This window comes from Papio anubis, chromosome 15, assembly GCF_008728515.1.
Source record: "Papio anubis isolate 15944 chromosome 15, Panubis1.0, whole genome shotgun sequence".
In the NCBI taxonomy this organism is placed as follows: domain Eukaryota; kingdom Metazoa; phylum Chordata; class Mammalia; order Primates; family Cercopithecidae; genus Papio; species Papio anubis.
In genome coordinates, this window is record NC_044990.1 from 81,165,470 (window position 1) to 81,188,666 (window position 23,197).

Below are 23,197 nucleotides of genomic sequence, written 5' to 3' on the forward strand. Positions count from 1 at the left end.
CCTTCTGGGTTCAAGCAATTCTCCTGCCTCAGCCTCCCAAGTAGCTGGGATTACAGGCATGTGCCACCATGCCTGGCTAATTTTCTATTTTTAGTACAGGTGGAGTTTCTCCATGTTGATCAGGCTGGTCTCGAACTCCTGACCTCAGGTGATCTGCCTGCCTCAGCCTCCCAAAGTGCTGGGATTACAGGTGTGAGCCACTACACCCGGCCTTGCAATTTTATTATATCGAATATTGGTGTGGGTCTTTCTAAGTTCATGCTACTTGAAATTTGTTGAGTTTCTTGGATGTTTACATTCATGTTTTTTAAAATCAAATTTGGAAAGTTTTTAGCCATTATTTGTTTGGATAATCTCTCTACCCCTTTTTCAGGGTCTTCTCTTTCTGGAACTTCTGCAATGTGTAGGTTGGTCCACTTTATGGTGTCCCCAGGTCCCTTAAGGTCTGTTCACTTTTCTTCAGACCTTTTTCTTTCTGTTCCTCATACTCAGTTATTTCAGTTTTCCCATCTTCAAGGTCACTAATTTTTCTGCCTGCTCAAATCTGCCTTTGAATTACTCTAGTGAGTTTTTCATTTCAATTATTATATTTTTCAGCCCAATAATTTCTTTTTGGTTTTCTTCTAAGTTTTCTATCTCTTCATTGATATTTCCATGTTCTTCATACATACATCTTTCTTTAGTTCTTTTAGCATCTTTAAGATAGTGGTTTTAAAGTCCTGTCTAGCAAATCTGCCATTTGGTCTTTCCAGAGATGGTTTCTGTTGGTTTATATATTTTTTTGTTTCTTTGAATGGGCCTTATTCTGTTTCTTGTGATTTTTTGTTGTTGTTGGAAACTAGACATTCAAATGTTATTTAATAATGTAGTAACTCTGGAAATCAATACCCCTCTTTCCCAGAGTTTGTTGATTTTAGTTTTTGTTTTTTGATTGCTATAGGCTGTTTCTATGCTGGTAATCAACCTGAGGTATACATTTAAGGGCTTCTCGGGGAAAAGCCCCTGCCTTTCTCTGAGTGTGTACAGTGATTTTCTAAATTTCACTGTATAAGTGATTGCTTCTGAATATACTGTTTTTGAAATGTCTGACTCCCTAAAGGGAAAATGAAGAGAAAAAAAAATAGAACAAAAAAACCACACCAAAGGTGCTGGCCCCTTAAGTCCTCTGGAAGTTGCTTCAGTTGTAGTGGGAGGGGCTTGCAACACTGGAGGGAGAGTTGCAACAATGGCTGACCCCCTGTATCTGTGCTTTCAACATCAGAAGCAGCAGTCAGCAATCAGAACACAGGTTCCCAATTTTAGTAGGACATGGACCTTTTTGCCCACCATGGTTCCCACAAACTGCCTGGAGCTTCTCCAGGAACATGTGCCCAGTTGCCTGGACTTGGGGATAGGTACTTGTACCTTGCTATGTCCTGAAATTGACCAAAATTTGCATTTACTGTTCAGGACTTCCTCTGAAAGTTGCAATCCTTTGAATAGACTCTGGAATTCCAAAATATTTACATCAGACAGGTTCTGCCAGTGCAGTTGTCTAGGTGGGGAGACAGATTCCTGGTGCCTCCTACACTGCACTTAATTCTGTTAATTTTTAAAAAAATGTAATTTGAAGCTCTATTATTAAGTTCACGCACATTTATGAGATTTATGCCTTCTTCCTGAATTGACCCTTTTATCATTATGAAATATATTTCATTATTCCTGGAAATTTTTCTTGTCTGAAAGTTACTTTGTTTGATATTAATAAAGCTCCTCAGCTTTATTTTGATTATGTTTGCATGGTATATATTTTTCCATCTATTTATTTTAGTTCTAGAATTTACATTTTTATAGCTTCTATTTCTTATCTGAGATTTGCTATATTTTTCATTTATTACAAGAGCATTTTATCTATGTCATAATGCATAGTTATAATGTCTACTTTAATGTCATATCTGCAAATTTCAAAATCTGGCTAATCTCAGAGTAGGCCTTACCTTTTTTCTTGAGAATAAGTCATATTTTTCAGTTTCCTTATATGTTCTATAATATTTCGTTGTATCCTAGATAGTGGGACTATTATGTTATGGCAACTCTGGTATATTCCTTCAAAGTGTTGATTTTTTTTTTTTTTTGGTTTTGGGAGGCAGTTAATTTGATTGAACCAGAACTGTAAATTCTGTCTCCTTGGTACAGCTCCAACCATCTCAGTTCAGTTCCTTTAGGTGTGTTGCTTGGGTTTGCTCCTTGCAGGCATGATCCAGGGGTCAGTCCAGGATTTGGGCCAAATTTATACACAGAATTTGGGGCCCCTCTTCTCTGTGGCTGTCTTCTTTGTGGGTTCCCTCTCACCTCACTTTCAGTGATGGTGATTGCACAGGACTCTGTCCTTTGGTTCTTCCAGTAAAAAAAGACAGTGGATTTTCTGCTTTTATTTGCTCTTCTCATACTTTTTTCTAAAAGTCAGTGTGGTGAATACATATATTTGTGTGTGTGTGTGTGTGTTTGGTGTTGAGGCTGTGTGTGTGGGCTGTGGGTAGGGTGAGGAATGGAAGAAGGAACTCGGTAATGAGAAGGAGCAGTGGGCGAAGGTTCTTGGAGCTGATGTGATGGGAGGCAGAAGGTGCAGGTGTTGCTCTTTTATGTTCCGATCTCAAACTGAGCTTTCACTTTGATGTGGCTTCTTTCCCTCAAATCGAATCAACTTGTGCCTGTGGGACCTGCTCTTTCTGTGGCAGTGCGGAGATTTTATGAAGTATGCTCATTTGGACCGTATATGCTCATTGATCCCAGGGGCAATCGTAGATTCAGCAAAAAGAGAATGGGGGCAAGGTCATGGAACCCTAGAGGAAAGTGTGAGTGCAGACTGTTTGCAGAGCCTATCAAGGTCACACATTTCCATGTTTCATTAGCCTTAAAATTTTAAGTGGCTGGGAAAACTACTTAGGGAATTAAGTCATTATTAGGCAGTGAAGACATCTCAAGAAATGTGAGAAACTCATTCTTCTGTCATCTGACTCTCTAAGAGTCATTTTACCAGTCAAGGAAATTTGGCACAATGAGATTTGGCGCAATTGCTCACCTTTGCCAGTGATGTTCAGCTCTGTGAAAAGTGTGTTCTCTGTAAAAACTTAGAAAAAATAATTAAAAGGGTTGAGCACGGTGGCTCACACTTGTAATCTCAGCATTTTGTGAGGCTGAGGCAGGTGGATTGCTTGAGCTCAGGAGTTTGAGACCAACCTGGGCAACATAGCGAGACACCAACTTTATTAAAAATACAAAAATTAGCTGGGCATGGTCACATGCACTTGTGGTCCCAGGTACTCCCAAGGCCGAGTAGGAGGATTGCTTGAGGCCTGGAGACTGAGGTTGCAATGACTGGAGATTGCATCACTGCACTCTTGTCTGGGCAACAGTGCAAGACCTTATCTCAAAACAAACAAACAAACAAAAAGAATAATTAAAAGGAAGGTGAAACATTGTTTCTTGACTTTATAGTCTTATTATTACATTTTTACAGAAATTCCCTGGTAATAATAGTTCCTGAGTTCCAGCTGTTCCTAGGTGCCAAATGGTTTCAGTGTAGAGTATCTTGAAGGAATAAAACCGATCTCTTTCTATGTTTGCTTATTAGGCGCATATGTATATAATCTGTTTTATAATTTATGAATGACTCATAAAAATGAAATATTAGCCTTCAGTTAATTTTTATAACAGAACTGTTGTAAAATAGAATATCTGTGAAAGATTAAAGTATTTGAGCATAGCTATCTGAAATCTTAATAGTATTTTAATTAAATGAGGCTTGGATATTATTATTGATATTTTACTTTATATACCTTTTTTTACTAGATATTTCACTAACAATTTAGAAATAAAACATATAAAAAGTATAGGGATGGATACCCCATTCTCTATGATGTGGTTATTTCACATTGCATGCTTGTATCAAAACATCTCATGTACCCCATAAGCATGTACACCTACTATGTAATCACAACAATTAAAAAAATTAAAAAGTACAAATTCTCACTCTTACTTTTGGCTCCCTTTTGTCTAGCTCCCAATTCTCGCTTCCCAGTAGTAACCACTGTTGTTTGTCTTGAGGGTCTTTTGGAGAATGCATGTGTGTGTGTGCATGTATGAGTGTGTGTAGGTACATGGATACATACATGCATATATGCACACAGGAGACTTTGCTTTTCATTCTAGTTTCTGTGCTAAAATTGCATTTTTGTAGTGTACATATGTGCATCATTCTTCATTCATTCTGTTGTCTTTGTAAGCCCAGAGATATTTTTAAACATCACATAATCACATTATTGGATCTGGTGCTTTTACTTTCTTAACAGAGTTGCATTAATTTGGTTTTATTGTTTTATAGAAAGCCTTCATTTTCTGGAAAGTGGTCTAGTTAAATTTTTTACTGTCGATAATTTGATTTTCTAGATGTGGCTAAAAATTTAGTGATTGACCATTTCACCAACTAAGTGACTAGCTCTGGAGTTGGAGTATAAGAACGTGACACGAAATAGAATTCATGGTTGTTTAAATTTGTTTTTATTCTCTCTTTCTGTTTAAGGTAGGGGACTATTATTGAAAATCCATGTATTACTTCACTGTGTTTGCAAATATCATTTTTAGAACCAGTGGCAGTTATTTATTTATTGTTATTTTTTCTTTATACTTTCTCAGCAGAATTATTAAGGCAGTTACTTCTGAATTTTGGTGTATAATTTTTGTCATTTCAGTTTACTTCATCTTAAGCATTCTGCTTATTTTATACTCTTGTATTCTAGGCAATGCAAAGAAACAAGTTTCCAAGAGAAAAACTTCAGATAAAAAGGGAAGATATCAGAAGGAATGTCCTCAGCATTCTCCTCTTGAAGATATTAAACAGCGAAAAGTATTAGACCTTAGACGATGGTGACGTTATCAGTTTTTATTTTTTTTCATTTTTGAAATATGTAATATATGTTGGCAATAACTTAGCACTTTACAAATTCATACATTATATGTATCATAAATATTTTTATTTCTAAAATTATTACCAGGATTTCTGAATCTTTAAAGTCTACCACAGATATTTGAAGTAGATTAATCATGTGCTATGCTGGTCTTTCCCAAATTCGGCTGGTCATTAGAGTCATCTGTGTGACTCCACATAACTGCCATCTAGATTTAACAATGATTAACCTTTTGATGTAGTTACATACTTAGCTTTTCATTGCTGAAGAATTTTCAAGTAAGTGACTGATTTTTATCATATTTAATCTCAAGTTACCTAAGTATGCATCTCTAAAAAATGACTTTTTTCTACTTAACCACAATACTTTTGTCATACCTAATAAGATTAATAATATTTCCCTAGTGTCTAATTCCCAGGCTAAATTCACATTCCCCAGATTGTTCTGAAAAGGTCTTCACATCTGTTTGTTCAAAGTGCGACCCAGTTGTGAACCACATGTGTGCGTGTCATGACCCATAATTGTCTCAATCTAGGACAGTCTCCACCCCACGTTCCCCCTTTTCTTTTTAAAATTCTATTTATTTTAATCAACAAATGATAATTGTAAAGATTGACTTATTGAAGAGACTTGGCCAGATGTTTTGTAGAATGTCCTACATTCCAGACTTGTTTTTTCCTTTTAGTTTCCTAAATTATTCATCTAACCTCAATATTTCCTGTAAACTGGAAGTTGAATATAAAGACTTGGTTAAATTCCAGTACAACATTTTATGCAAGAACACTGCTTAAGTGGGCCCTCATACTTCAAACGTTTCACATCAGAAGGCACATGGTATCTGATTACCTAATCTTAGCAATTCTAAGTGATTACTGGGTTAAGGTGGTGACAGTTGTATTCTACATTGATGAGTTCTTTCTTTCCCGTCTGCTACCCTCAAGTAATCAGTAGGGTGACAGAGTGGCATTAGGTAATAGCCAGGTTCCATCAACTTTTTACGTTATGGGTTTAGCCAAATGTATTGACAACCCAAACTCATTGATGATCCTTGTCTGAATATTTGTTGCAAAATGGTTACATATCAAAATTCCATTTTTTTTTTTTTTTTTTTTACTTTTATTACCCAGCCTTCTTCTGTAGCTTTCATTGATCAACTGGGGCTATTTGGTTATCTTAAAATACAGTTCCTAGTCTAAGGAAAACAAGTTTAATTCATGAGAACTTTTCTGTGTGACTGACTCTGATTGGGGTTTTTTTAGAAATATATTTTTATCATTTATTTAATACATATTGGACCCTTTGCTGTAGGCTGAGAAACAGAGATGCACACAACATGGTCTTTGTTTTCCTAAGGTTTACAATCCAGTTGAGGAGAGGGGACTACACAGAAAAATGTGAAATATCTTAGGCAGTTTGTCGTGTGATGGGTATGAATCACTAATTAACCATGAAAGGAGGTAATGATCACCAAAATGCTTTACTAAGGTCCTGGGTCTTAAGGGAGGGAATACGAAGTGTTGCAGGGGGTGAAGGGTCTTTGAAAGGATTATAGCAAAGTGTCTCTGGAATGTGGGTAATGAAGAGTAGAGTAGCTTGTCTAAAGGGAGGCTCAGAGAAGCCAAGAAACCTGCCAATGTCACATGGCTAATAAGTAGAAGATCTTGTATTGAAGCTGAAGAGTCAGACTCAACATTCATGCTGTTTCCTTATAACACATGTCATGATCTGTTTCTTAGATATCAGGCTCAATATTAATTTTGTTTTCTGAGTTAAAGATAAGTCATGGATGATTTCTTAACAAAAGGAACTTTTATAACGATAAATTTGAAATAGTTAGTTTGTAGGGAATAATGGAGAAGAGACATTAAAGTCAAAAACATTCATTTTAGTTTCTTTGAAAAGAAGGCTTTGCTCGTTTGTGCTTCTAATCACTTAGATTTAAGCTTTGTTTCAACAACAAATCTGTGTAACTACATGTTAATAGTATAACATGTGAGGCCATGAAGGCTAGGACTAGGAAGGATAGATGAGAGAAATGCCCTGAAGGGAAAACATCACCAGGAATATAAGCCTGTTTTCCGCCGAGACTATTACAACATTAGGTTAGAATGGAAAGTCCCATAGAAGGTAGTAGAATGTTGGTAAACAGTTTAACCTGGTTATAAACAAGACTAGGAAATAAGTTGAGATTGATGAAAAAGTATGAAAAATCTTAAGAGAAATCCCCCTTTCCCTCTGCTTTTAAAAATTCTTTCAGGCCAAATGTAGTGTTATGAGAAAAAATATACACATGCATGTAATACTTTGTTAGTAAATGTATGTAAAGATAAATTTTGTAAAATATAAAACACTGTTAGTATTGGACTTGAAAAATAATCCCCCAAATTGAACTCTGGCAAAAATATTCACAGCAGATAAAAAAAATCAGTAAATGAATGAGTTGCTTGTGTTTTATCAGCATGGACCATATAGCTTATGATGACAGAGCTGTTAATAATCACTTGTCCACAAAGATCTCTTAGGTTGGAGTTCACATTCATATTTAAACAACTAGGGCAGATTACTTGAATAAGGACATTAGTAAATTGCTCATATGTTTCCAGGGATGGGGGAAAGGGGAAAAAGGGAGTTGTGTTGTTCAATAGGTAAAGAGTTTTGTTTTTGCAAGATGGAAAAGTTCTGTTGCCTAACAATTTGCATATAGTTGACACTACTGACCTGTACACTTAAAAATGGTGTACATGATAAATTTGATGTTGTGTGTTTTTACCACAATTAAAGAACAAAGCAAAACTGAGGGAGGACTCAATAGATGTGACAATGAGGTGTTGAAGACAGCACTTAGTATGTTAAGTGACAGTTATTATCCTTTGTGTGTCATTTTGTGTAGCTGAGTCTACAGATTTAGGGGTCCTGGAGTATGTTCTCACTTATAAGTGGGAGCCGAACAATGTGAACACATGGACACAGGGAGGGAACAACACACATTGAACCCTGTCGGGGGCTGGGAACCTGGGAAGGGAGAGCATCAGGAAAAATAGCTAATGCACACGGGGTGTAATACCTAGGTGATGGGTTGATAGATGCAGCAAACCACCATTACACACGTTTATCTATGTAACAAAGCTGCACATCCTGCGAGTGTACCCTGGAACTTAAAAAAAAAAAGATTTAAGGATCATGGTTAACTTGTATGTTTGCCAATATGCATAGTATATATACATATACAAATGTATATATGTACACATGCATATGTCTAATTTTTCATTTTGTGATGAATTTTCAGACGACACTAAAGTTGCTCTTAGTGATGATAGGTCTTGTTTCTTTGTTTCATTGTGGCTACTTCTTAGCACCTTCTTTAGAAAGCAGTTAGGAGAAGATCATTTGAAAGTCAACGAGTATTGTGGGCTATTGTTAAGCTGATTTAACATTGTCTGCCCCTACAACCATGCTTGACTAGCTTCGCATTTGGCCAGGTGCATTGGCTCACATCTGTAATCCCAGCACTTTGGGAGGCTGAGGTGGGAGGATCACAAGGTCAAGAGATTGAGACCATCCTGGCCAACATAGTGAAACCATGTTTTTACTAAAAATACAAAAATTAGCCGGTTGTGGTGGCACATGCCTGTAGTCCCAGCTACTTGGGAGGCTGAAGCAGGAGAATTGCTTGAACCTGGCAGACGGAGGTTGCAGTGAGTCGAGATTGCGCCACTGCACTCCAGCCTGGGCGACAGAGTGAGACTCCATCTCAAAAAAAAAAAAAAAAAAAAAAAAAAAAAAAAAAAAAGCCAACCTATTTCTTCTTAAACAGAATAAATAAATAGTCTGTCTCTTTCTCCTTCTGTTCACATTCGCCCCAGTTTCTTCTCTTGAATCATGACAGTTTGGAAAATTATCTGGATTGCTTAGTGCCACTGAATCATGCCATGGAAGGATTTTGTGCTTCAGTTTTAAAATTCTGTGTGACAGAAGCACTGCTTCGTGGCTTCTTGCCCAGGGAATTTAGATGGACAAGTGGGTAATAAATGGATGATTTTTAGTTTGGGTTGGAGAATTTCTCTGAGAAGTTGACACGTGGGGGCAATGCTTTGTTTCTCCTGTATTTCTGAAGTTGCAAATAATCATGTATGTAGTTCAACCAGGAGTTTATACCAAACTTTTAATAGGTGATGTCTAAATTTATGTATCATTAATTTTTTTCCCTTTGGTTTAGATAACATCCACTTTAACTGGTAGTTAGTTATACTTAGCTATTTTTATTAAAGCAGGTGATTTATTGTTATTTTATATTTATGACATGATTAATAAGTGAATATGGAAGATTTTACATTGACTTAGGGGATCAAAGTTTTCATTACATTAACATCCTTAATTGCCATGAGTTTTCTATTTGTAGCATGCATATTTTGTATTCATTCAAGTGAAGAAAACAGTTTTTGTTTTCTCAGGTACTGCATAAGCCGACCACAGTATAAGACTTCTTGTGGCATCTCCTCATTAATTTCTTGTTGGAATTTCTTATATAGCACAATGGGAGCTGGAAAGTAAGTATGTCAATTTATCAGTATCCTCAAACTCCAAAGTAATTCGATGTTGCTTTTTCTATAACAGAAAAATTTTTAAGAACAGATTTTTTGTAAATTAAAAAACCCTGCTGTATTTTAGTGTAAGTCTTTTAGCTTAAAATATACACATGTATTATTTTCAATAAAATAAAAATGAGCTGGATGCAGTGGTTCACACTTGTAATCTCAGCACTTTGGGAGGCCAAGGCGGCAGTGTTGCTTGAAGCCAAGGAGTTTGAGACCAGCCTGGGCAACAAAGCAAGATCCCATCTCTACAAAGTAAAAAAGTAAAAACAAGTAGCCAGGCACAATGGCATGTACTTGTAGTTCTAGTCTCTTAGGAGACTGAGGCAAGAGGATCACTTGAGCCAAGGAGTTTAAGGTTGCAGTGAGCTATGATCACGCCACTGCACTCCACCCTGGGTCACAGAGTGAGACCTTGTCTCTAAAAAAATAAATAAAATAAAATAATGAAAAATATTACTAAAATTATTTGCAAATCAGACAAACATATTAACATTGAGATAGGTTGTATTTGCATATGACTGAAATTGAAAAATGAAAGGCAATGAATGTTTCTTTTGTAGTCTTCCACCTATTACCCAAGAAGAAGCTTTACATATTCTGGGCTTTCAACCTCCATTTGAAGATATTAGGTTTGGTCCTTTCACAGGAAATACAACACTTATGAGGTATGAAGACCCTCTAAGAGGCAATACCGTGTTTCTAGTTTTGCAAAATGATAATGATGTAGATGTGTGTTGATAGCAAAGCATGTATTCAGCTGCTGGGCTTCAACCTCTCATGGGTATACCAACTTTGGGCTATGCCTGGATTTCTTTAGAATTGGAATAATGCCATCTTTGTTGTAGAATTGTTGCCATGAGCAAATCTTCTTGTTATTTTCAGGTGGTTTAGACAAATTAATGACCACTTCCATGTAAAAGGATGCTCTTATGTTCTATATAAGCCTCATGGGAAGAACAAAACAGCAGGAGAAACTGGTAGGTAAACATATAGAAGATTTACACACACACGCGCGCGCACACACACACGGTTTAGAGTTCATCTCAAAGACTGGCTGTTTAGCTTCCTGGGACATTATGTAAACCCTCAATACAGTCTGTTACTTGCATGTAATCTGTAGGGCACTTTCTAATACGCAGTTTAATATTTTGCCTCTTCTCACCTTTTTATGTAGAACCTTTAGAACTTTAAGGTATATCACAAACACTACTCTAACATATTGTATTGTTTGGGTCCATGGTGTGTGTGTGTGTGTGTGCGCACACATGCTAGTAAAACTCTAAGGAAGCAGCATGGAGTTAGCAGTTTTTCTTCCTGAGAAGGAATGTAAGGATTTGAGAATATTTGATGTTAGACCTGTGTGGTAACATATAATGGCAGGAAAACAGACTGTGAAAGTGACAAAGTTTTGCTATAAAATAGTCTTGATTATAACAGAAATATTAATGGAGTTGATCTCAAGGATTATTCTAGTTATGTGCTAATTAAATAATTGGTACTATTTAGCAATTTCCATTTTTAAAATATTACAATCTTTTGACTGTATAAATCAGAAAACTATAATACATTGTTAAAGAAAAAATTATTTTGACACTTGTTAATAGGGTGAGGAAGACTTTATTTAAGACTTGTGAAAGGCGTATTGTAGTAGGGATGAGAGATCAGGCTCAACTCTGAATACAGCAAAGACAGCTGGGACTTTATAGCCAATGGACACAACAAGGGGTTTGGGGGTGGGAAATTACTAAGAGGGGTAAGGGTATGGGGATTCTTGCTAAACTGGTCTAACAGACTTCTTGCTAAAGGCAGGTCAAGGTCTGAGACATCAAGAGTTGGTACGGGAGGCCCGTGAGGAACTTGATTAGATATTAAGAGTTGTGGGTTCTCTCTAAACTGACTTAGCAGGATTCATGCTAAAACTGGACACAGAAGTCAAAGGTCCAGGACCGTTTGAGAATAAGACTCAAGTATTAATCAAGGAGAGAATTGTTATCAATAGAGGGTATATGGTTTACCAAGGTAAAAGACTGAGCACAAAGTCAGATATCTTTCTGTTGACATATATTGGGGATATCGAGTTGGTTATTGGAGGCAGGCTTGGAGATTACATGTTGGTTTCTACACATACTAGTTTTGTGACCTTGAACAAGTCACTTGCTGAGCCGTGATGTAGACCTTTTATCTTTCTATATTTGTATAGGGTCAGTGTGAGGATAAAAGGAGACATATTTGTAATGTACTCAGCACGCTGTGTTACAGAGTAAGGACTCAATAAGTGCTAGCATTTATTCCTACTGACTAAATTCTATGCATTCACATGGGGCCTGTCTATCCCTCTGGAAAACACAGCTTTAAATGCTGTGTTGCTATTTATTTCTGTTTCTAGTGAGACTGTAACCACACTACTCTCAGTAAGTGACCAGGCAATGAAAAACTAAGAAAGGATATATTATCCTGTTTCATAATTTTCTCTTCAGCTGTGTCTAGTTTGCTTTTTATACTGTCAACTGAACTTGAGTTTTTTAAAAGAGGTTTTCAATCATTTTTATTCTAAAATATGTAGCTCTTTGAAAAATATGCTTTAAAAAATAATCTCATTCCTTACTCATATTTTCAAATCCTTTTATTTTTTAAATCTATTGAAACTTTTTTCCTCTGTATTTGGTGTAATGTAAGAAATGTGTATATATCCGATTTTGCTGTCTCTTGTTTCTTCTGGATCTTATTTGAGGTGTCTTCGTGTGCCATGAAAAGAAAATGCGTAATTTGGCATTGTCTTGTATAGTTCTTGAATGTTTACTTCCACAAGATGTGCTAAACCTTTTTCTGGTCCAAAAGATTTTCACAGTCATTCTCTAGTTATTAGAAGGTATAATAATGATTCTGTCAATTGTGTTCATTAAAAGTTTTATAAAATGTCTGCCAATGACATTTTACACCCTGTAAACCGAATACATGGCAGTTCAGTGAAAGCAAGTGAAAGGGTGAGGGTATCAAGGCACAGTAATTAGCAACCTGAGCCCGCACCACCATGTGGAGTTCCTTCCCCTCTCTCAGGGATAGCACATGTGTGACCTGGGACCTTTGGATGTAGGGTTGTATAGTGTAGAGAGCATCCACACTCAATCCACAGAATAAATACTAGTAAAGCTTAATTTCTTTTTAAAATATGAGGATCACTATAAATAAATGTTCTGATATTTTGTTTCTGTGCCCCCAAAGGGGGTCATCTTGTATAACCACCTGGATGTGTCAGTACTGAATATCATTAACCTAGAGGAGCAGTAGTTGGCAAACATTTTTAAATAAAAGGCTTGATAGTAAATATTCTTGGCTTTGAGAGACATATGGTTCTGGGACAGTCACAGCTACTTGATGCAGCTGCTTGGATCTCAAAGGCAGCCATAGACAACATGTAAACAAATGGATATGGTGGTGTCCTTGGAAAAACCTTACTGATGGACCTGAAATTTGAATATCACATAATTTTCACATGTCACAAAATATTATTTTTCTTTTGAAATTAAAAAAAATTTATTATTTATGTTTTAGAGATGAGGGTCTCATTCCATCCACTAGGCTGGAAGGCAGTGGCTGTGATCATGGCTCACTGCGGCCTTGAACTCCTAGGCTCAAGCGATCCTTTCCCCTTAGCCTCCCAAGTAGCTAGGACTACAGGTTCATGCCACTGCATCTGGCTAATTTTTAATTTTATTTTTAAATGTTTTTCGATTAAAAAAAATTTTTAGAGATGGGGGCTCACTATGTTGCCCAGGCTAGTCTTGAACTCCTGGTCTTAAGTGATCCTCCTACCTCGGCCTCCCAAAGTGCTGGGATTACAGGCATGAGCTACTGTGCCTGACCCTTTTTACTGTTGATTTTTAACAACGTAAAAACCATTTTATCTTGCTGCCCATTTCAACACAGGCTGCAGTCTGCAGACTGGATTTACCTGTTGGTGGGACTTTGCCAACCCCTCACCTAGAGGATGAAGCTTAAATTCCTGAGCATGGTGTTTGAGGGACTGGGTTTCGAGTATCGTGCTCCAACCTACCTCTCCTGGTGTTCAGCCATGCTGGGCTCCTCGCTGTTTCCGTGTTCTTTACAAGGTACAGGTCATCCTTAGGCCTATGTGCTTCACCAATGAGATGCCCTGCTGTGGAGCATGTGGAATGTGGGATTTCATATCTTCGTGATTGGATTCCTATGTATTTGTCCATCCTGGACTTCAACATAACAAATGGATATAATGGTATCCCGGGAAAACTTGGCGGGGGGGGGGGGCGGTGGCTTTTTCTTCTGCTTTTCAGGCAGGATTCAATCCCTTCCTCTCCTGGGTTGTCACAGCAGCACGTGTGCCTCTGGTAGAACCTTGATTTCGTTGCGAGGTAATTCTTGGTGCACTATATGGTTTCATGCAGAAAAACTAGAGTTACCTTCCTTGACGATCAGGCCAAGTTCTTACTCATTTTTGCATCACAGTGCCTGATACTTAGGTGCTCAATAGGAGTTAATTTAATGAATTCTCAATTGAGGAAATGAGGCAGGAGGAATTCAGGAGATTGGAGTTAGGAAACTTCCAGGAGAGAATTTTGTTGTCCATTCCAAAGCTGGCATTCTTCCTTTGCAAGAGCTCTCTCTTATGATGTGGAAAGGAAAATGTTTTGTTTTTCCCTTTCTGTAGCTCATCTTTCCTTCTAGCTCCTACCTGCTCTCCCCTCCCCACACTCCCAGACACACACTCACCTGCACCTGTGTGCTAGGTCGGCCCTTCTTTCCATCAGAACCCAGTGCACCCTCCTTCTGTCTTCTGGAGTCTTTCAGTTGACAGTTTTTCAAGTGTTCCTAAGGACGGAAATGAGCCAACTCATTGAATCTGATGTTTTCAACTTGACATCTTAGCAGTGCCTTGAACATTGCCTTTTACATTATAAACAGTAAAAGATTAAGACTGTCTCAGAATCACTTCTTAATTGATTCATAGGGTGGCTTTATATCTCTTTTAATGGGGTGTGGACCAAAATGCATGTCTGGGAGTATAGAAATGATTACTGGAGCGAATGTCATACTTATGTGTCAGACATAATGGAAAGCTATTACAATGCAGTTCTCAGTCTTGTGTCTCAAGACTGCATTATGAGTAGGGCCCTGGGAGACACCAGAACAAGACTCATAATTCCTTTTACTTGTTTTCTTTTTGTCTGCTGATTAGAAGAAGACTTCATTAGAGCAGTTCGTGGCTTTTTCTATTAATATCAGCAGTATCTAGATAAAGTGAGAAGATAGATGAAGAGATGGGTCAGTGAAAGTAAAGGAAATGAGGGGAAGCAGGAAGACCAAGAGAAATTAGAATAAGAGACAAAATCTATCAAAGAAACTCTGGGTATCGAGGATACATCAGCTATATAAATTTAATCAAATTCCCAAAGTAAGAACATATAATTTTTAAATTAATGGAATGGAGTAAAACACTAAAAGGGCCATGGAGAGAGTTGACTTAGGAACCACTATTCTGGAATTTTAAAAGATTTTTGATCAACTGTCTTGTCCAACTTTAAGATTTTATACTATGATCTTGCTAGAAATTCTCATTTGTAGATCTTTTGAATATCTGTACTTTATGTATTTTATTTTCCAATAGTCTGGTACCTCCCAAGTTCTTTGTGACTTATTTAAATGTAATGATTTGGTGCATGTGTTAACCAGTTCCCTTAATAATCAGGATGTGTAGCATTGGGTCCCAGTGACTTTTTTTTTTTTTTTAAATCTATGTGTTTAAATTTCCTTCAGCATATATTCACACTTTTTCATTGAGGAATGGGATAAACTACCTATTTTCCTTAACTTTTTTTCTTTTATTTTGTTAGGAGGTTGAGGTGGTTACTGTAATTTCTTTGAGTAAGTTTTAATACATTTTTCAAATTTTATTCCTACTTTCATTTTTTTTTCCCAGAATATTCGACTTCTTACTGCTTTTCTGTGTGCATTTCTGGAAGCATAATTAATCTGCCTACTCCTCCTGAAATATTTTTGTCTTTACCTTTGCTAATTGGGGGAGCCAATTAAGCCCTGCTTCATCTCTGATATGTTCCTTGCCCACCTTAGCCCTGGATTCCTCTAAATTCTTGTAGTACTGATTATTCACACCCATCATTTTCCATTTGCTATGTGCTATGTTTTATTATGTTTCACCTGTTTAATGTGAGTGTCCAGCTCCTTGACCATAGGGACTGTTCTGAGTAGCCCTTACATTCTAGATATGATGCCCACGACATCACATGTTACCCTATGTATTCTGATGGTATTCAGGGGGTAGGGTGGTTGATGTGTAAAGCAGACATCTCTTCTGTTCTCTCCCATTGCGGAAGAAAGAGTTGCAGAGATAGGCTTTCTCTTTTCTTTCTGGGATGTTCACTGGTGAAAACCGTTGTCAGTAGCGCTGTTTGTTTAAAAACACTTTTAAATGGATCTTCTCTCTGTGCTTAAATTGTTTTTTAAGGACCGCTAGCCCTGTTTTTCACAATGGGCTTTACGTTTTCCTGGGGACCACACTGCTGTGATTCAGGGACTTCCCGGTGCTTATTTCCAATGGGCTCTCAGTAACTGTAAATTAAGCACACTAATGGAATAAAAGCGAAGTCCGGGGCTTTTGATAAGACTTAGCTGTTAATATGAGTATTTTTTTCAGAGATGTCACTAGCCACAGTGAAAATTTATTCTAGGAGTTGCCAACATTAAGTCTCTGTTCAGATAACTTCAAAGTATGGGTTCACTTAGCCACCAACATTTGTGCCAGGCAAGTCCAGATTCATTTTTTTTAAATCAGCTAGCTTGAAAATTGTATTTATGTTCATGTATTTAGTTTTTTTCTAGGGGGTATTGCAGTTCATAACTTTTGCTTATGCCGTGCAGATCATGGGTCTGCATTGGTGGTGGTTGCTTTGTTGCTTAAGTTTCAGATTTTAAAGATATACTGAAGTACAGACTCAACTTCATTCTGAATTTAGCTTCCCTCAGTAATACATTTGTGTCTTCTCATACACAGAATTACTTTCTTGGACAACTACCTTAATGTATTAAATGCTGTATTTACTGGCTTGGCACGGTGGCTCACGCCTGTAATCCCAACACTTTGGGAGGCTGAGAGAGGTGGAACATTTGATGTTGGGAATTTCAGACCAGCCTGGTCAACATAGTGAAACCCTGTCTCTACTAAAAACACAGAAATTAGCTGGGCATGGTGGTGAGTGCCTGGAATCCCAATTACTTGGGAGGCTGAAGCATGAGGATCGTTTGAACCCGGGAGGTAGAGTTTACAGTGAGCCGAGATCACGCCACTGCACTCTAGCCTCGGCGACAGAGCAAGACCCTGTCTCAAAAAAAAAAATAAAAATAAAAATAAAAAAATAAAAAAATAAAATTTTAAAAATGCTGTATTTACTATCTTTTATTTCAGAGGGTGATCTTTTTCTGATTTTGGCCTGAAATTGTTGGGTTGTCCCACAGTAGGCCTCTCTATACCATTATACCCCATATTCTATAAACTAGATCATGGGCTGTTCCCTGAGTATATTCCTTCTTCCCCAGTGGTTTTGTTTTCTCCTAATGCTCTTTCCTCTGTCTAGATTGTTGAAATCCTGACACTTCATTAAGTTTCATCTTGAATGCTACTTCTTATTGACTCCTCAAACCTGATGTGCTGTTTCTCTTTTGAATTCTAGACCCCTTTTGTGGCACTATCTTATTCCACTTTATATAAAAGTTACTTGTTCCAACTTCCCTACTAATAGACTTTAGGGACTGTGCATCACTCCTTGGCTCTCTGCTACAGCCGTGGACCTGCTGTTCTTAGTAGTCTTCAGCTATTTCAGTGGCCAGAAAGTCAATCATTGAAACTATGACTTGGAAGCTTTCATCTGCTTCATCTATTTTTAGGATTTCTAGTTTTAATGGGCTGTTTATGAATAAATAATTTAGCTTCTTCTGGGAGATGCAAGTTAATGAAACCTCAGTTAATGGCTTTGAGTACTAAGTGCTGGTAAAAAGTCATTTCTTATGGTAATACTTTTGAAATTGACCACTATTATAGTTATGGCAAATGTCCAAGGAAGAGTGGATATAAGAGGGTGTGGTGGTACTACCAGCCTGTCTCTGTAGAGCTGTTATCTTTGTCACTTGGCTTTTGAAGGCTACTCCTCTAGCCTCCATAAGTTTTGTGTAAAGATTAAAGTATGCGTTAGTGTCGTAGAAAAAACGGGGTTCTTATCACACAACAAGGAAAGATTAGGCTTGCAAATACGTTGAAGAGTGAGGGGGAACAGAATTTATTGGGTGAAAAGGAAAAACCTCAGCAAAGCGAGAAGGGTTCCTGCTAACAGGCCCTCATCTCACAGATTGAATCCCAGGTTACCACACAGGGACAGGAGAGGCCAGGCTCCTCCCCACTGCAAACAGCGGGCACTTCCCAAGGCCCAACCCCATCCTCCCAGCATGCAGACCAGTTGGAGATTCTCCAGGAAGCCCTTTTTACTTGGCTGTCTCATTAGTAGGAGAAGTTTGCATTTTTAGAACTTGTTTATTACCTGGAGTTTATTTTTATTCATATACATCAGTAGTCTTTTAAGTTGGGATGGGCGTACTGCATATATATTAGAACCTCTATATTTTAACCTAATTTTAAATTCCAACTTTTTGTATATCTTTTATAAAGACATTAGTACAGCGGTATATGTATATACTTTACAAATGCATGTGCTAATATTGGGCATGCTTGTTCAGAATTTTAAGTGATAGCTGTGTACAACCAGAAAAGTTGAAACCATTGCTGAATACACTAGGTATCAGGTTTTAGACAAATTAAATTTCATAGACAACTGTGTGTGTTATTAGGTGGTTTTGGTAAGCAAGGACATATTTTAGTTCTTTAGTTTGCTAATGAGCTTATTAAAGAGTAAAACAGAATACATTTATTAACATTTTTTGTACCTATCAATAGCCTCTTGTTTTTCCCCAGCAGTGTCAGTGTGTTCCAAGTAATGTCTTTTCTGTCCTTAAGCCCTTAACCAGTCCTTTGCGTAAAGCGTGGACACTGCTTTATGGGCTTTCAGTTTGTTTGTCTGTTTGTTTTTAATAGCTTCAGGGGCCCTGTCGAAGTTAACCCGTGGATTGAAAGATGAATCACTGGCTTATATCTATCATTGCCAAAATCATTATTTTTGTCCAATTGGCTTCGAAGCAACCCCTCTTAAAGCTAATAAAGCATTCAGGTAAGCATTGACATGTTTTAGAAAGTACATTTTAAGAAATATTAAAAAATAGCCGGGCACTGTGGCTGTCGCCTGTAATCCCAGCACTTTGGGAGGCCGAGGTGGGCGGATCACGAGGTCAGGAGATAGAGACCATCCTGGCTAAGAGAGTGAAACCCCATCTCTACTAGAAATACAAAAAAAATTTAGCCAGGCGTGGTGGCACGTGCCTGTAGTCCCAGCTACTTGAGAGGCTGAGGCAGGAGAATGGCATGAACCCGGGAGGCAGAGCTTGCAGTGAGCCGAGATCGTGCCACTGTACTCCAGCCTGGGCAACAGAGTGAGACTCCGTCTTAAAAAAAAAAAAAAATTAAAAAATATTAGAAGTCTCTGAAATTGGAAGGCTTGGTGATCTGCTTTCCTGACATCAAGTTAGACTATTCTTTAAGCATTATGACTTATTCTTCTGCAGAATTGCATTTAGTTAATTGTGCTGTTGAAAATATCCATTTAGATACTGTTGTTCAGTCATTATAGGAAAAAGTCATTTGAAAAATCACTTGTTTTTGTCTTAGAGACAGGGTCTCACTCTGTCATCCAGGCTGCAGTGCAGTGGTATAATCATAGCTCACTGCAGCCTCAAACTCCTGGCCTCAAGCGATCCTCCTGCCTCAGCCTCCTGAGTAGCTGGGACTACAGGCATGCACCACCATGCCCAGCTCATTAAATTTATTAATTTGTGTTTTCTATAGAGACAAGGTCTTGCTGTATTGTGCAGGCTGGTCTCAAACTCCTGGTCTCAAGTGGTCCTCCTGCCTGGGCCTCCCAAAGTGCTGGGATTACAGGTGTGAGCCACCACACTCTTCCTGAAAAGCAATTTTTACATTTATTATAAAACAGTTGCAAAGGATTTTACAGACTATGTCTTAGTGCCTCATCCAATGTCCCACATGTACAATGTATTGCAGAATCTAGTGTCAAGAAGATTGTCACAACTGAGTAAATTAAAAAGCGTCTTCTTTTCTTAAAGTGAAGAACATGGAATTTATCTGGGTTCCCCCTTTGTCCTGATTGCAAGGAAGCTCTGAGCCAATTTTTATTTCCAGTGTCAGAAACTACATGACCTTCATGGTTATCTTTCTTTTTTGCCTAATCCAGAGTTTCTGTTTTATTAACTATATAACTTTACTGGTAAACTTCCATCTTTTTGGAAGAGATGATCCCTAAGAAAGAGGTGACCGAGTTTTAATGGTTTTTTTCCTGCTTAGTCACTTTTCCTTATGATGGGTTGAGATAATACCAGGATGGTTCAAATCCAAGGGAGAAGTGTCTTGTTAAGAATTGGTGGGTGAGGTACATTGGTGTAATCCCAGCATTCTGGGAGGCCGAGGCAGGCAGATTGCTTGCACCCAGGAGTTCAAGACCAGCCTGGGCAACATAGTGTGAGACCCTGTCTCTACAAAAAATACAAAAATTAGCCGAGTTTGTTGGTGTGCACCTGTAGTCCCAGCTACTTGGGAGGCTGAGGTGGGAGGATCACTTGAGCTGAGATCATGCCACTGTACTCCAGCCTGGGCAACACAGTGAGACCCTTTCTGTTAAAAAAAAAAAAAAAAAAAGACTTGGTGAAAACACGAGCCATGAATACTTTGAGCAAAGGGATTGGCTTGGTCATGGGAAAAGGATGAGTTCTTTTTTTTTTCCTTTTTTTTTTGAGACAAGGCTTTGCTCTGTTGCCCAGACTGGAGTGCAGTGGTGAGATCATAGCTCACTGCAGCCTCAACCTCCTGGGCTTAAGTGGTCCTCCCACCTCAGCCTCCTGAGTAGCTGGAACTACAGGTACACACCACCACACCTGGCCAATTTTTCTATTTTTTTTGGAGACAGGGTTTCAGCGTTTCACCATGTTGCCCAGGCTGGTCTTGAACTCCTGGGCTCCAGTGATCTGACCACCTCAGTCTCCCAAAGTGCTCGGATTATAGGCATGAGCTGCCACACCCAGCCAGGATGGGTTATTTGGGGTTGGAGGCCATGTGACCTTGGAGTCCCACTCAAAGGCTCCTCAGGTTTAGGGAAGAGAGGGATGCTGAGACAGGTTGGAATGACCTGGGAGAACCAGGAAGCTGGAAGTTGTGTTTTGTGAAAGAGGAGCAAGAGGGAACTCTCTTGTTCTCTCCAAATGCTGAAATGCTTTATTCATCTTTCTGGAGGTGGAATTTCTTGTAAGTGAGGTATACTGTGTGTTTCTTTTATTATTTAATCCTGCATCTTCACCTGATTTCAGACATTTATCAAATATAAATCATGGTTTTAAACCGACTTTGTACCCTTTAAAAGAGAGTTCCTCACTTCTGTCTTTACCTAAGAATCATGTGAGATTTTTTTAAAAAACTATAAAAATCCCCAGCTGTACTCCAGACCTATTCGAATTAGAATGTCCAGGGATGGTATTAGGAAATCAGTGTGTTTAGAGACTCCATTGCTTTAGGCTTTTATTTTTAGGATGCCTTTTGAGATGTCTTGAATTCACAGTGAAAGGAGAAGAGTAGTGGAAAAATGCAGGTAGCATTCCAGGATTTTTTTTTCTCCTAGAATTTTAGAGGTGGTCTATTAAAACATTTTATAGCCCTAGATTTTGAATAGAGGATTAAGGCTGAAATTTAATTTGTGAGTTCTCTTTAATGGCCTATAGAAATTTACCCTCACCTAAGCTCTAATGTCTGTTCTTGATGAATGAATGCCGTGTTTCAGTACACTCTAGTATGCCTTTTATTAATATATAGTTGAAGCAATATACTCAAGGGAGTAACTATTAAACTTACTGCGAATGTATTTTATGTTTAGCAGGGGACCTCTCTCACCACAGGAAGTTGAATATTGGATCTTAATTGGAGAATCAAGTAGAAAACATCCTGCCATTCACTGTAAAAAGTATGTTGACTTCCCTTTATTTTCTTTAATTGGGGTAACATTTAGAGACAATGAAATGCACAGATCTTAGTTGTATATAATTAGTTTGATAAATGAATGCACCTGTATAATCACCACCCAAATAGGATATGGTACACTTTCATTGCCGTGGAAAATACCCTCACTCTCTACTCGTATCAATTTCCATAGAAAGCCCCTCTTCTGATTTCTGTCACCACAGATTTGCTTTGCCTCGTCTTGAATTCCATGTAAACAGAATCATACAATATTATTTTTGCATCAATATCTTAAGTAACATATTTGAGATTCCTCCATTGTGTCACGTGTATCAGGAGTTTATTTTTTTTTATTGCTGAGTAGTGTTCTGTTGCATAAGCATGCTGCAATTTGTTTTCCATTTTCCTGTTGATGGGCATTTGAATTGCTTTGAGGTTTCATCTCTTGTGAACGAAGCTGTTAGGAACATTCATGTACAAGCCTTGAAACAAATTATATAAAAATTTTAGTGAAATATAATTCACATACCATAAAGTTCACCGCACCTACCATGCGCAGTGGCTCATGCCTGTAATCCCAGCACTTTGGGAGACTGAGGTGGGAGGATCGCTTGAGCCCAGGAGTTCGAGACCAACCTGAGCAACATACTGAGACCATGTCACAACCAAAAAAAAAAAAAAAAAAAAAAAAGAGGCAAGAAGATTGCTTGAGCCTAGGAGATTGAGGCTGCAGTAAGCTGTGATCATACCACTGCACTGCAGTCTCGTCTGGGTGACAGAATGAGATACTGCCTCAAGAAATGGGAAAACATGTACAATTCCACAGATTTTATTATAGTTACAGGGTTCTGCACCAGTCACCACTATCTAATTGCAGAAAATCTTCGTCACTCCAGAAAGAAATCCCATGCCCCTTGGCAGTCACTCCGCATTCCCTGAGCCTTGGCAACCACTGATCTACTTTCTGTCTCTAGGGATTTGACTATTCTTTTTTGTTTGGTTGGTTTTTTTTGAGACAGAGTCTCTTTCTCTTGCTTAGGTTGGAGTGCAGCGGTGTGATGTCAGCTCACCAAACCTTCACCTCCCAGGTTCAAGAGATTCTCCTACCTTAGCCTCCTGAGTAGCTGGGATTACAGGCGCCCGCTATCATGCCCAGCTAATTTTTGTATTTTTTGTAGAGACAGGGTTTTGCCATGTTGGCCAGGCTGGTCTCAAACTACTGACCTCAAGTGATCCCCTCGCCTCAGCCTCCCAAAGTGTTGAGATTACAGGCGTGAGCCACTGCACCCGGCTGGGATTTGCCTGTTCTTGACATTTCGTATAAATGGTGACATACAATATGTAGCATTTTGTACCGGGCTTCTTTCACTTAATACAGTGTTTTCAGTGTCATCCATGTTTTAGCATGGATTAGAACTTCATTCCTTTATATGGCCAAATCATTTCCTTTGTATGGATAAGTCACTTTTGTCGTACAAGTCTTT

At 38.2% G+C, this 23,197-nt stretch overlaps 1 protein-coding gene across 9 annotated transcripts in view; it reads left to right on the top strand.

Annotated features, from left to right (window-relative positions):
* Window positions 1-23,197, top strand: part of BIVM (basic, immunoglobulin-like variable motif containing) — a 40,656-nt gene that overhangs the window by 12,204 nt on the left and 5,255 nt on the right. For 8 of the 9 annotated variants that reach the window (XM_009192196.4, XM_009192191.4, XM_009192190.4 and 5 more), the window contains 6 exons: window positions 4,779-4,905; window positions 9,398-9,493; window positions 10,102-10,206; window positions 10,424-10,518; window positions 18,675-18,807; window positions 21,631-21,717. In XM_009192196.4, the coding sequence (XP_009190460.1) occupies window positions 4,779-4,905; window positions 9,398-9,493; window positions 10,102-10,206; window positions 10,424-10,518; window positions 18,675-18,807; window positions 21,631-21,717 (643 nt within the window). The remainder of the gene's footprint in view (window positions 1-4,778; window positions 4,906-9,397; window positions 9,494-10,101; window positions 10,207-10,423; window positions 10,519-18,674; window positions 18,808-21,630; window positions 21,718-23,197) is intronic. The other variant, XM_009192194.4, reaches the window with a different exon arrangement.